This window comes from Dromiciops gliroides, chromosome 3 (assembly GCF_019393635.1).
Source record: "Dromiciops gliroides isolate mDroGli1 chromosome 3, mDroGli1.pri, whole genome shotgun sequence".
Taxonomy (NCBI): domain Eukaryota; kingdom Metazoa; phylum Chordata; class Mammalia; order Microbiotheria; family Microbiotheriidae; genus Dromiciops; species Dromiciops gliroides.
In genome coordinates this window covers 288,821,691-288,834,648 of record NC_057863.1, presented here as the reverse complement: position 1 = coordinate 288,834,648, position 12,958 = coordinate 288,821,691, and the positions used below count along the sequence as shown (strand labels likewise).

The 12,958-nt window shown below is 38.7% G+C and overlaps 1 protein-coding gene across 1 annotated transcript in view; it reads right to left on the bottom strand.

The window, feature by feature from the left end:
* Nucleotides 1–9,730: 9,730 nt before the first annotated feature.
* Nucleotides 9,731–12,958, bottom strand: part of DMD (dystrophin) — a 2,325,391-nt gene continuing 2,322,163 nt past the window's right edge. The window contains 1 exon segment of the mRNA XM_043994767.1: nucleotides 9,731–12,298. Coding sequence (XP_043850702.1) covers nucleotides 12,201–12,298 — 98 coding nt within the window. The 3' untranslated portion in view covers nucleotides 9,731–12,200.

Genomic DNA, 12,958 nt, shown 5'->3' with positions numbered 1-12,958 from the left:
AGAAGAGAAAACACTGTTGGGTAGAATATTTTCTCTCCAATCTGTGATCACTGTATCCCTCGGAATCACACATTGGAAGTATTCTCCACTACTTTGTCCTCTCTTTTTCATTGGCTGGTACCTCCTAGAGCTTCCATTTTAAGGAGGAGTCCTGTTTTCATGCTTCTCTAGGCTGTACTCCTGGCTCTTCTCAACTTTCTCTATGGTGCCCTGTTGCTGGGTCCCTTTATTTCTTCCATTTCTACCTCCCTCCTACCTCTTTAGTCCCCCCCCCACTTTTTTGTCATGTTACTTGTTTAGAATGTAAGCTTCTTGAGGGTAGGAACTTCCTTTCTGCTTGTATTTGTATTCCTATTGCTTAGCACAGTGCCTGATAAATAGTAAGGACTTAATAAGTCTTTGTTGACTTGACATCCACATTATTGAGATCACAGATTGTTACTAAGCTCCACTTAAACCTTGATCTTCACAGACCCATTATACTTGATGGGGTGTAAAGATTGTTGAACTCGGAGTCCAGAGATATGGCTTCTTTACCTCATTCTCCTATTTAGGAATTTTGTAATTCTGGGATAATCAGAGGTCACTCCTGATCTGTTAAATGAGTAAGATAGTGCTTTCGATAATCACCAACTATGTATATACTCACATACCTACTATGACTGAGAAGGGTGACTTGAACTCCTCTCATTCCGACTGAAAGGCCAAAGCTTTAGCCAGTTAGTCAGCCTATGACCTAACTTCAAAGTCTGTCAACTTGCCTTCCACCACACAGGCTATCTCCCTCTGCATACCTTAAAATTGTTGCTATTATTGTTCTGTCCTTTCAGTTGTGTCTGGCTCTATGTGACTCCATTTGGGGTTTTCTTGGCACAGATACTGGAGTGCTTTGCCCTTTCCTTCTCTAGCTCATTTTACAGATAAGGAACTGAGGCAAAATTGTCCAAGGTCACATAGATAAGTAAGTGAAGCTGAACTTACAAAGAGGATAGCAATCTATGCACTGTGCCACCTAGCTGCCCTGAAACTTAATGATACTCTTATAACTATACTCTTATTATATATTACATATTTTATAATATACATTATATATGTATACATATATCATATTATAAGCATATTATATGCATGACTCTCAGATCACTGAGTGACTTTAACATTACATCTAGCTGCCTTTTAGTAATATGTCTTTTTTTCATCCTCAATCCATAAAGCATCTATTACAGCATAGAACTTAGAATGTATTTCCCCCATGGAAACAGTGTAATAAATAATGGTTAGGGGGCAGCTAGATGGTGCAGTGGATAAAGCACCGGCCCTGGCTTTGGGAGTACCTGAGTTCAAATCCGACCTCAGACACTTGATACTTGACACTAGCTGTGTGATCCTGGGCAAGTCACTTAACCGTCATTGCCCTGCAAAAAATAAAGAAAGAAAGAAAGGTTAGGGGTCACCAAAATGGTATTTTTCAAAGAAAAGTAGTGTGGTATAGAGCAGCTACATTGTGCTAGAGTTGGAGTCATGGATATCTGAGTTTTCCTCAATTTCCTCATCTGTAAAGTGGAAATGGGCAGCTAGATGGCCATGAAGAGTTGAACAGGATTTAAAGGACTCTGAACAAGAACAAACTCGGTACAATAATAGAACTTACCTCACAGGACTATTGTAAAAATCAAATGAGATAATGTGTAAAAGTGCTTTGAAAATTTTAAAGTGATACATATACATATACATACATATATATGTTGTATGTATAAATATCACATTAAAATTTGCAAAGCACTTTTACATACATATGTGTGTATATATACATGTATATATGTATATATACACACATACATACATATGTACATACATACTGGCTTGTTATTTTAATTATGGTTATTGCTGTGGTTAGTGGAAGCAGCTAGATTTGTAGTTTCAGGACCCGAGTTAGAATCCTGCCTTTGCTACTTAACTACTTGTGTTATCTTAAGTCACTTAAGCATTTTGGACCTCATTTTTCCTTTCTGTAAAAAGAGGGGGTTGGACCAGATCTCTAAAATCCTTTCCAGCTGTAGAGGAAATGGGTACCTTATTTAATGAAAAAAAATTAATTCACCAAACATTGATTAAGCCCTAGTCCAGGGGTTCTTAACCTGGGATATGTGAACTTATGAATAAAGGAATTGATAACTGTATTTCAATATGATTGATTTCTTTTGTGTTCCTACATATTTTATTTTATTCATTTAAAACCAACATTATTCTTCAGAGTCCATAGGCTTCACTAGACTACCAAAGGGTTCCCTGCCTTAGTCCTTGGTCTGCTCTGTGACCTTCTGCAGGTATTACAACTCTCTGAATTGCAGTTGTATCACCTATTAAATGAGGTACTTGGCTTAAATGATCTCTAAGGTTCGTTCCAGGGCTAAAATGCTATGATTCTCTAGGAAGGCTTCATTTATTCAACACCATCAGGGAATGAGGTTGTTTCAGATGAGTGAATTCCAAATAAAAACCTCTTTAGTATCAGAACTTTAGAAATATTTTCATCCTTTTTAAAAAAAAATAAATCACACACTTGTTTTCTTAAAAAAAGAATATAATTTAACCCTTTCTTGCTCTAAATCACCATTTCAAATGTCAGCTTTTATGTTGTCACTAAGCACCCATATGTACAATTCTTTTCTCCCCAGTAGGGTATTTAAGCAATCTTCTTCACCTTTCAGAAGGCAGTATTTCAGAAATCTCAAATCTGGGCTGTTAGACTACTCCAAGGCTGGTGCTACCCAGAAATAAACAAGAAAATCCCTACCCTCCTCCGTCTTAATTGGGTGGGTCTGTGAATGCTACATTTTCTTTTTTCTTTCTTTTTTTTCTTTTTTCTTTTTTTTTGCGCGGGGCAATGGGGGTTAAGTGACTTGCCCAGGGTCACACAGCTAGTAAGTATCAAGTGTCTGAGGCCAGATTTGAACTCAAGTCCTCCTGAATCCAGGGCCGGTGCTTTATCCACTTCACCACCTAGCTGCCCTGAATGCTACATTTTCTAGAACCATTCTACCCCTTTAACCTAGAAGCTGAGGTTTAGGAACTCTTGATACTCCTTCAAAAGATGGACTCTGTTCAGGAGCTCCCACAACACAGTTGAAAACAAGTGTAACTGTAATGTGTCCCTGCTGCTGCCTCTCCCTGGCTGGGTCCAAGGACTCTAGTTATTCAATCACTGACCCCAACTGCTGCTTCTCTTGGGTTGAGAAGCTGCTGTTTTTCAAATCGGGGAGAGAGGGAGTGATAGGTTGGTCCTTGGTGAGGCTGTGCTGACATACCCCCGGGACCAGGTATCTTATCTGTGCTGAACTCTTTCTGGAATTCTTCCAGGAGGAAGGGAGAGTTCCCCTACTCTTCTTTGATAGTCCCAAAACAAAGAGGTGGCTTCACCCTCCAAAAACTGAGTCATGATTAATCCATGAATGAGATTTAAGGAGATGTTTTCATTCTCAAGGAGGTATACAGCTGCAGACGTCCCCTAATCTTGTCAAGGATTAACTACTCCACAGAAGATCTAAGTCTTCAATGCTTACACATCCTTTATTACAAGCTCATCGATATGACCAGGGAAATATCTTGATCAACCTCTAGAATACCAAGATATTTCAGTTATATTATGGATTAAATAGGTTTTTGGTGCCTCACCTGGGAGCACAATACACAAGCTTTAAAGCTTTTAATCTGTACCACCCATTGTTATGGGAGCCGAGGATACAGGATAAAAAAAGGACAGGCTTTGCAACCAAGAGTCTACCTTCTAACAGGGGAGGAAAAAAGTGACTGTATATTATAATAATAATAAAAAAAATAATGATAATAATATCAGCATTTAGATAACACTTTAAGGTTTGTGAAACACTTTATAAATACTTCATCTCTTCTCACAATGACTCTGGGAGGGAGGGGCTATTACTATTTTCATTTCACAGATTAAAAAACTGAGGCAAACAGAGGTTAAATCATTTGCCCAGGGTCACCCCAGCACTCTACCCACTGCATTACCTAGATACCTATAGGTACATACATACAAACACACATATATGTATATTATATATGTCTTTATGTTGATACACATACAAACGTGTCTATGCTTATATTCAAAATATAGGTGAAATAAATATAATGGGGCAATGTGCATTGGGCTGTGGTGATGAAGAAAGTTTTGTAGGACTTGTTTAGCTTTAGATTTGAAGAAAACTGGGGATTATAAGAGGTGAGGAGGGAGGTGATTCCATTCAGGCAGTCATATTGTTCTGTGGGAAACTGATGTTTCAATAATCAGTATGTAAAGTAATTTGTATAACACTGTTTGCAAACTTGGGGCTGCCTACACTGCTACTTTAGTGAAAGATAGCACAATACTGATTCTGCAGGACATTACCATACTTGGCTTCTTCATTTTGGATTTATCAATCAATTCAAAAGACAAACACATGGAATTAGTGCCCTGATGAGGTGCTGTGGTACAAGAGATAAAGGACTGGACTTGGCACCAGGAGATGGCATTTCTTACTTACTGTACTACTTGTATTGAAAGGCCTTGTGTTGAAGCACTTCTCATGAAATTGGGCATGCATTCAGGTCATTTCCAGGCACATTTCTATGTGTTCTGGCCCCAAGCTAAGGGGTATTCATGACCGAAACTCCGGGTTGGTTGGTCCCCTAGTCCTCATGACAGATGGAATGGGGCTGTGTCAACAAAGGTTGGTAAGTGACCCAGGTTGAGCCATTGACAACTTCTAGTCCCACTTCTCAGAACTGGACATGTGCTCTGGCCCCCTTCTAAAGCACATGCTTGACCAGAAGTGGCCTGAACATATGCCTAGCTCCATGAGATAAGGAAGTGCTTTCATCTAATGCCACACTACATGATTAAGTCACAAACCTACTCTGAATCCCAATTCCCTCCTATGTAAAAATGAGGGGACAGCCTTCACAAAGGGCTTAGTAAGCTTGATTAATATTAGTACATAGTAACCTCAAGCCAAGAGGCAGCTAGGTAAAGCAGTGGATAGAGTTTTCTTGTTGGGAGGTGGCTGATACCCGTGAAATCACAGGTACTGATTGCTTTTAAAAATAGCACCTACTTCACATAGCTACTCTTCTAAATGAGCTTTTCCCGTTTCATCCTGCTCATCATGAGGATTAAACTAAATATATGTAAGGTGTTTTATAAGTTTTAAGGCACTGTATAAATATGAGGGATTACTGGTAAATATAGGCTAAGAAGACAGGAATACAGTGGACCATGAGGCAGGCTAGCATGACTGTTACCAAGGGGATGGCTAGGTAGTAGCAGGAAATGCCATAAATAAAATATATAGCAACATGTGGCAGGATCACAGATTGAGAGTCATATGGGAGTTTAAAGATCTAGTTCAGAGGTGTCAAACATGGCCAGCCTGTGTGGAGGGAACCAGAGTTAAAATGTAACTGCTTAGGGGGAATCTAGGTGGCACAGTGGATAAAGCACTAGCCCTGGATTCAGGAGGACCTGCATTCAAATCCAGCCTCAGACACTTGACACTTATGTGTGACCCTGGGAAGTCACTTAATCCTCATTGCCCTGCCCCCCCACCAAAGTAACTGGTTAATGCTTAGAAAAATCAATAAAAAATACAACATAGATAATGCTAATTTGTGGTTTTCTAACTGAATATGCAGCCATAGGGATCCATTTATATTTGAGTTTGATATCACTGGGCTGGTCTAACCTCTTTCCAGTCTATCATATGAGATGCCCTCAAGTGGCTTAAGTACACGTTTATACATTTCCCAATTAGATATTTCCCAACAGAAATAAAATGGGTCAAGAGACATGGCATGCAAATAGAAAGCTGGCCTCAGAATCGGGCCCCTGGGTTCAAATTTGACCTTGGGAGAATTATTTAACCTCAGGTCTGGGGAACTCTAAGTCGTAGCAGATGTGAGGACCAGCACTGGTAGAAAATTTTTCTGAGAGTTCCTTACACCAATGAAATCACTGGTCCAGAATAAAAATAAGAAGGGCCAGCCCAAGACATTACCAGAAAAGTTTGCTTTTGTATATTTTAAGAGATATAAATAAATAAGAATGGATTGCTTTAGGATTAAAAAATTTTTTTAATCGTTTTCCATTTGAGTGAGGATGGAGAGCACATTGCTTACATGCTTAACAGTATTTATAAGCTGGTGACATCTTCACCTTAGCTAGGATAATTTCTTGTTCAAAGCCAGTTGTTCCAGTTGCTGCTGTCCATCCTGCCAAACCAAATTATATGGTCATTTTGCAGTGAATACTAGAAAACGATTAAGTTGTGAATAATTTGTTTCAGATTTTTTTCTCACTAACTAAATTTTCTGGTGACTTAGCTCTCACGGGAGAGGCTCTGGTTCATAGTGTTTCTTCACAGCTGAAGTCAATGGCAGTTTCTCTGGAGAAAGGTGTAATGCTTTTCACCTCACCCCACCAACCACACATTCTGAAAAATGATGCCAGGGTTTTGTAGAAAACATGTTGTGGTGGCAACTTGTCCCCTAACACGTTTTCTTAACTGGTGTACAAACAACCTGGGTACACTTGATCTATTTTAATTACCCACTGTAATTATTCCCTCCACTCCTACCTCTGCCAAACCATAGAGGAGAAAGTCAAATTACCTTTTCAGAGCCAAAGATGGCTGTATTAGATGCATTGAGGATTGAGGAGTCCTTAGCTATTAGATGAATTCAACTGCCAAGCTGGATATTCAAACCTGGAGTGTGTGTGTGTGTGTGTGTGTGTGTGTACGCCTGTGTGTGTGTACGCCTGTGTGTGTGTACGCCTGTGTGTGTGTACGCCTGTGTGTGTGTACGCCTGTGTGTGTGTACGCCTGTGTGTGTGTACGCCTGTGTGTGTGTACGCCTGTGTGTATACACACTTATTCAGGCATTTTCCCACAGATCTGAATTGGTTAGAAATGCTGGCTTTGCATACAGGAGTTTCAGAGGGAGTAGCCATTCAGAAAGATTGTTGCTTCATGAAATCAACATTTTAAGACTCATTTTGACTTAAGCAAACTCATGGCAAAGCATGACTTTCCCCTCAATGGAGAATATGTTCCCTGAGAGCAGGGACTTTTGTTTTTGGTAATGCATGTTGAATTGATTATAGGTGCAGAATCAGGCATACACAGTCAGAAGCAGTTCTTATGTTGATGAATTTTGTTTGGCTATATTCCCTTGAGAGGGCTTTCTATTTGGGGACAGGAGGGAGAAAGACTGAAGACATTTGGAAGTGACAGTCACGTTTCTGAGAACATCAAGAAAGTATTTTTAAAAAAGAAATCTCTTCCTTGTTTAACATAATTAGAGGACGGTGAAATGAACTGGTAAACAGGATTAAGAGTAGGGTTAGACAAAGTAGGTGGTTGCTGAGGCTACAACATGTGGCAGGGCCCTAGGAAGGACTTCCTTTATCATAACTTTTTATAAAAGCACATATTTTATATGCCTGAAGATTCTACTCTCCCTGGGACTTATTGTGATAAATCAATTTGAATACAGGGAAGGCTAAAAGCTTCTAGTGGATAAATGCTGGTTAGGTTCATTTGAAGTTCTTGTTGGTTGGTGGACTTTTTCTCTATCTGGTTGTTTCATTCAATAATATCCCAGTAGAGGAGGTTGATTAGAAAAGGAAAAAAAAAGCTTGCATATAGTGTCTGTATACGTGTGTGTGTGTATGTATATATATATATGTAATAGGATTGTATAAATGCACATGTACATACATATATGATGCAAATATATATGCATGTAGACATATATCTACATAGCAATTTCTTATTGAGCTCCTATTCATATACAAATATGCTGGCAATTATTAGTTGGGGAAACAAAATTATAGGAACCTCAGGTTTAGGTGAATTTTGTAGGGTTATTTTTTTTCTTCCTAATACAATAAGGAAGAAAGGACCAATAATCAGCTGTTGACAAATTGGCTGCCTCATGAGGATAATGAATTCCCCATTGGCATAATTGCTTAAGCAGAGGCTAGATGACCACTTCCACTGTCAAGTTAAGGGTTTGATCTGGGGTGACCAACCCTGTAATTTTATGACAAGTAGGCTTTTACCAGTCGGTGCTTGCAAGAACTTTTATATGAGAGCTTTCCAAAAAGTTGGTGTGGTCTTCACCTGCCCTTTTCACTATTTCTAAATGTCTGAGATTGATTCAGTTCTTCATACTGCAAACACTCTCTTCTCCCTCCCCGTAATGGTACACATACCCTCCAAATAGAACTTTCCAAAGTCCATAGAGGTCCTAAAACCAAAAAGGTTTGAGGATTTGGCATAGTGGGAAAAGTCCTAGCTCTGGAGTCGGAAGACTTGGGTTTTAAATTCTGCCTCTACCACTCCCCTGGGTCTCACCTTCCCCTTCTGTAAAACAAGAAGCTTGACTTAAATGGCCCCAAGATCCCTTCCAGCTATAAATCTGATTTACCCAATACATGACTCCAAAGTCCCAACTCTTGGATTAATAAAACACTAGGTTCAAAGAATAAATGTCAGTCTGCAGCCAAAGCACTCAGAGTTGCCACAGAAGTCTAACTTTCCCGTCCTCAGAGACACAAAGGAAATGAGAAGAGGAAGGAACTGGTATATGATGAATTGTACCATCAACTCTCATGTAGTTCATTCAGGCACGTTTAAGAATTAGCCACTTTTTGTTCCCTTTTCCCCTTCCTGTTTCCATGGCATTCTGGGCAACCTGGACCACCTATTAGTTGATTGCCAGCTTTTGGTTCCTTCCTTCCAGAAGAAAGGCATCCTCCTCCTCCAGCTAAGGTAGAGGGGGTTCTGTGGCAAATGAAGAAGAGAAAAAATTAGAAGTTGCCAGGTCATTTAATGTTAGTAAATGAGGTTTTTGAGCTTATTTAATGGTGTAATGATTGGAATGACGCCACCTACTGGAGACTTACTATAGGAAAGTTCCACCATGAGGAGAATGCCTCAGAGGGCAAGGCCATGCAGCTTTTCCTTGGCGTCAGGAAGTAATGTTTGCTTGTGGGTACTGTCCACCAAGGCTACCAGCCAATCAACTTGAGGAGCCTCCCATTTTCTGGGAGGGGACAGGAAGGAGGAAGGAGGACCTGCGCGGAGAGGTCTCTCTCTTTTTGGTTCCTGACTTTATGGTGGTGATGGTGGCCGCAGAGGACTTCACAGGAAAATTGAGGAAAGATAGGATTGCCATGCTGTTGGAATTCTGTTCTCAATCTTTCTCTTTCTACCTTTCAATAAACCCTTAAAAACCTAAACTCGTTTTATCAGTGATTTTAGTCAGTTTCCCCCAAAACTGGGGGAACAGATTAGAACCCACATTTAGAATCTTAAATTACACAATGGAGCAAGTAATTTAGTGTGTTTCATTGAGACAAACTTTCCATAAATTTTTATGCTCTTTCTTATGTCATTGGAGGGGGTACCAGTAGCAGAATTACAAGTTAGGTTTAGTTTTTCTTAGCTCATGTCAAAATCGCTTTGAGATAGTAAGTCAATCTCTCAAAGCTCTTCTCCTATGCTGCCCCCTACTCAAGTTCCAAACCATTTATAAAAAATATAAGATCCTGCTGAGAAAAATAGTGAACCACAAAATGACAGTGAGACAGAATCCCAGTTCTCCAGAGCATATCCCAAACCCAATACTCCATAAGAGATACTCTACTTAAACAAAATGGTTTTTTTATAACATAATTGCGTGCTTTATTGAGATACACAGTAAAGCAGTATATAATACAATAGTAAGGCATATATTTGGTGAAATCTGATATGTTGTGAAAATGCAGTAAAACTGAGATTTAAAAAAATAATTAATAAATGTTACAGTGTTGGTGTTAAAACACAATAGATCATGGTACCCAAGTAAGAAAGCAGTACTGGATAACAATGATGTCACATGCCATATGATGTTTGTGTTTCAGTTACATTGATTATGTTTTACAGTTTAATACTCTGTGGTTATAAGGAACATGAAGTAATGTCCAAATTATGCTTAAAAAAGCAGCAATAAAGCTCTCAACTTTTATTTAAATATTTTGACACACTCCAAAACTAATGTCTAAAAGAAAAAACAAAAAAAGATGAAAACAAAACCGTGCAATCCCTTTGTCTCTGATTTTAGAAAGAAACTCAAAATTTATTATCAGAAAGTAATGAAACCCCTTTCCTTAAAAAAAAAAATTAAATTAACTTTCCTGGGGGTGGAGGAGGGTACAGGGGAGGCCTGAGCCAAATATATGGTCTCAGGTCATCAATGAGAAGGAAAATGAGACAAAAATGAATCCTAATTTAACTTGATAGTTGAGCTTTGGGTTTTCTGGAAAAAGAAAAAAAAATAGACTTAAAATGAAGAGATCAGTTCACACAATGGACAAGTGGTGATGATGTGAAATCATTTGTACAGAATTGTCAGGAACACCACAAAACCAAAGTGAGGTAGAAATAGCATGACAAGCCATGTTGGATGTTAATTATCATTAAAAAGAATGAACAAAACCCACTCTCCCAAGATTAATTACACTTCATATAAGAGGTAACAGATTTGCAAAATTAACGGGTCACACATTGAGTTCCTATTTACTGAATGATGAAATCATAGACTAGTAAAATGACATTAAAAATACTAAAGCTTTTACTACCAGTCCTCTTTTTTTCCTCTGGGGTTATTTATTTATTTTAAACAATTTAATCTGTCTTCCCAGCTGCAAGTCATCCTTACTTGTGCGGTATTATTTGCAGAGACTGGCAAGGAATGGAAAGACAGATGATTTGGGTGTCTCAATTAATTATGAACATTTTCCTGATTGCCATGTGGCTGCTTTCTCAACTGCCCATTGGAAAAGACTGACTGCAACTAAGTCATAATTTCCACAGGATTACTTTCCACTAAGAACTGCAGCCTCTTAGATCTCATTTACAATGGGAAGATGTTGAAAGCACCGCTGTGGCTTGACTTCTAGGAGAGTGCACTGTGTGGTAATTATCAAAGTATTTATGGATATTTGCAAATATACAATCCCTAGCTTCAGACCATATAGTCTGCTCACTAGCAAGGAGCAACTAAGAATTCCTGTCTCCCTAGCCCCCCACCCCCACCCCAAACCCCCTCCTTCTTATAACATATTGTGGTGGAAAGAAATGCATCATGATGTTTTGCCTTCCTTTTGCGGAAGAATCATTAAATAGACTGTAGCATCTCCAGGGCCAGAATGTGGACTATATTAATCACTGTATTCATCTGGTAGAATAAGTCCTATGTATTAGTATGTTCTTAAAAAACGAAACAAAACCAAACCAAAACCAAACCTTTAGTGTTGAGTTGTCAGTGGGAAAAGCTTGAATTAGCACCTGGAGCCCTGGACAATGACTTAATGTGGGAGGCTCCTCCCAGCTCCAGGGTCCCATGAGAACCCATCTTAGTCTAGGCACATCAGCCAGGGCAGCTGTAAGCAGCTGTCTTTTACTTACAAAGTGGTGGGAGCATCATTGAACTGGAAGTTCAGGTTTTTTCCCCTATAAAGTATATGAGTGTATATCTATTATATATGAAATATCTAATATACACACACATACATATATGAAAAAACCCTTGGCTAGTCCCACCCAGACAACAATAAAAAAAAGAGCAAGGTAAAGCAGTCATGTTGGTGCTATTACAGGATCTACTCTCTTTAATGTGCAAGGAAAAAAGAACACAAAACATGAATCTCTTATATGGACAGAGAGCCAAAAGGATGCAAAACAATGCACTGCCTCAAAGGTTTTTTTTTTTGTTTGTTTGTTTTTAGGGGTTTTTATAAACAACATTATTTTTTATAAAGCACACTGTAGTTTACAATCTTTCTTTATAACTGTTATAAATTTTTTTAAACAACCCGAAATGCGTTCCATATAAAGAAATGGCAAGTTATTTAGCTATCAAGATTTTACATGTAGTTTTCTTACAACTTTTTTGTACAATTGCATAGACGTGTAATACCTGCCATTGTTAACAAAACAGTAACAGACTTAGGAAACTACTGAAATCTACAGTATAGTACCACTACCCTTCACAAAAATATAGATTTTTTTTTTCTTGTAAACTCTTACTGTCTAATCCTCTTTGTTGTATGAATATTATAAAAACCATGCGGGACATCAGGAGTTGTAAAACATCTATTCTAATCCTTCTTCATCGGTCATGACTGTAACTAAAGTTTCCATCGCTCTGCCCAAATCATCTGCCATGTGGAAAAGGTTTCCTACATTGTGTCCTGAAAAACAAAGGGAAAGAGAAAGAAATGCTTTCAAGTGATTTAAGAATCAGAACATTAACATCAAGCTATTTGGAGATCACCCCCCACCCTTTTTTTGGGTGCAGACAACACAGAAGCTGCTTATGATTTGGTCTCTACCAGTTCCCAGTAAGAAGCAAAGCCATATTATAGACATTACACACCTGTTAGTATAAATGTGACATTGTTAGCATTAATAACCATTAGAATGAAGTTTAAATGGAAAATTTCCAAATACTACATTTCAGAACTTAAGAAATGATAATTTACATGGGGACTGATTTAAAGCATAATCCTTCTCAAAAGTGCACAAGTACACTGTGCTCTTGTGATTCCTGCAAGCTAGAGTTTTCCCATCCTAATGCTTTTTTTGTTTTTTGTTTTTTCTGCAGGGCAATGAGGGTTAAGTGACTTGCCCAGGGTCACACAGCTACATCATAATGCTTTGGAAGGACACCCAGAGTATTACCTGATGGAAACATCACCTGATGGGAATAATAGTGGGTTTCTTGGTTGCCTCCATACTTGGTCCAGTTCTGACTTGAACCTATGCATACACTTAGCAAGGGAAGAGTCCACTGGCCACTAACTAGGGCTTCCTACTTCCCTCATGTGACCCAAAATGTATCTTAGTCCACT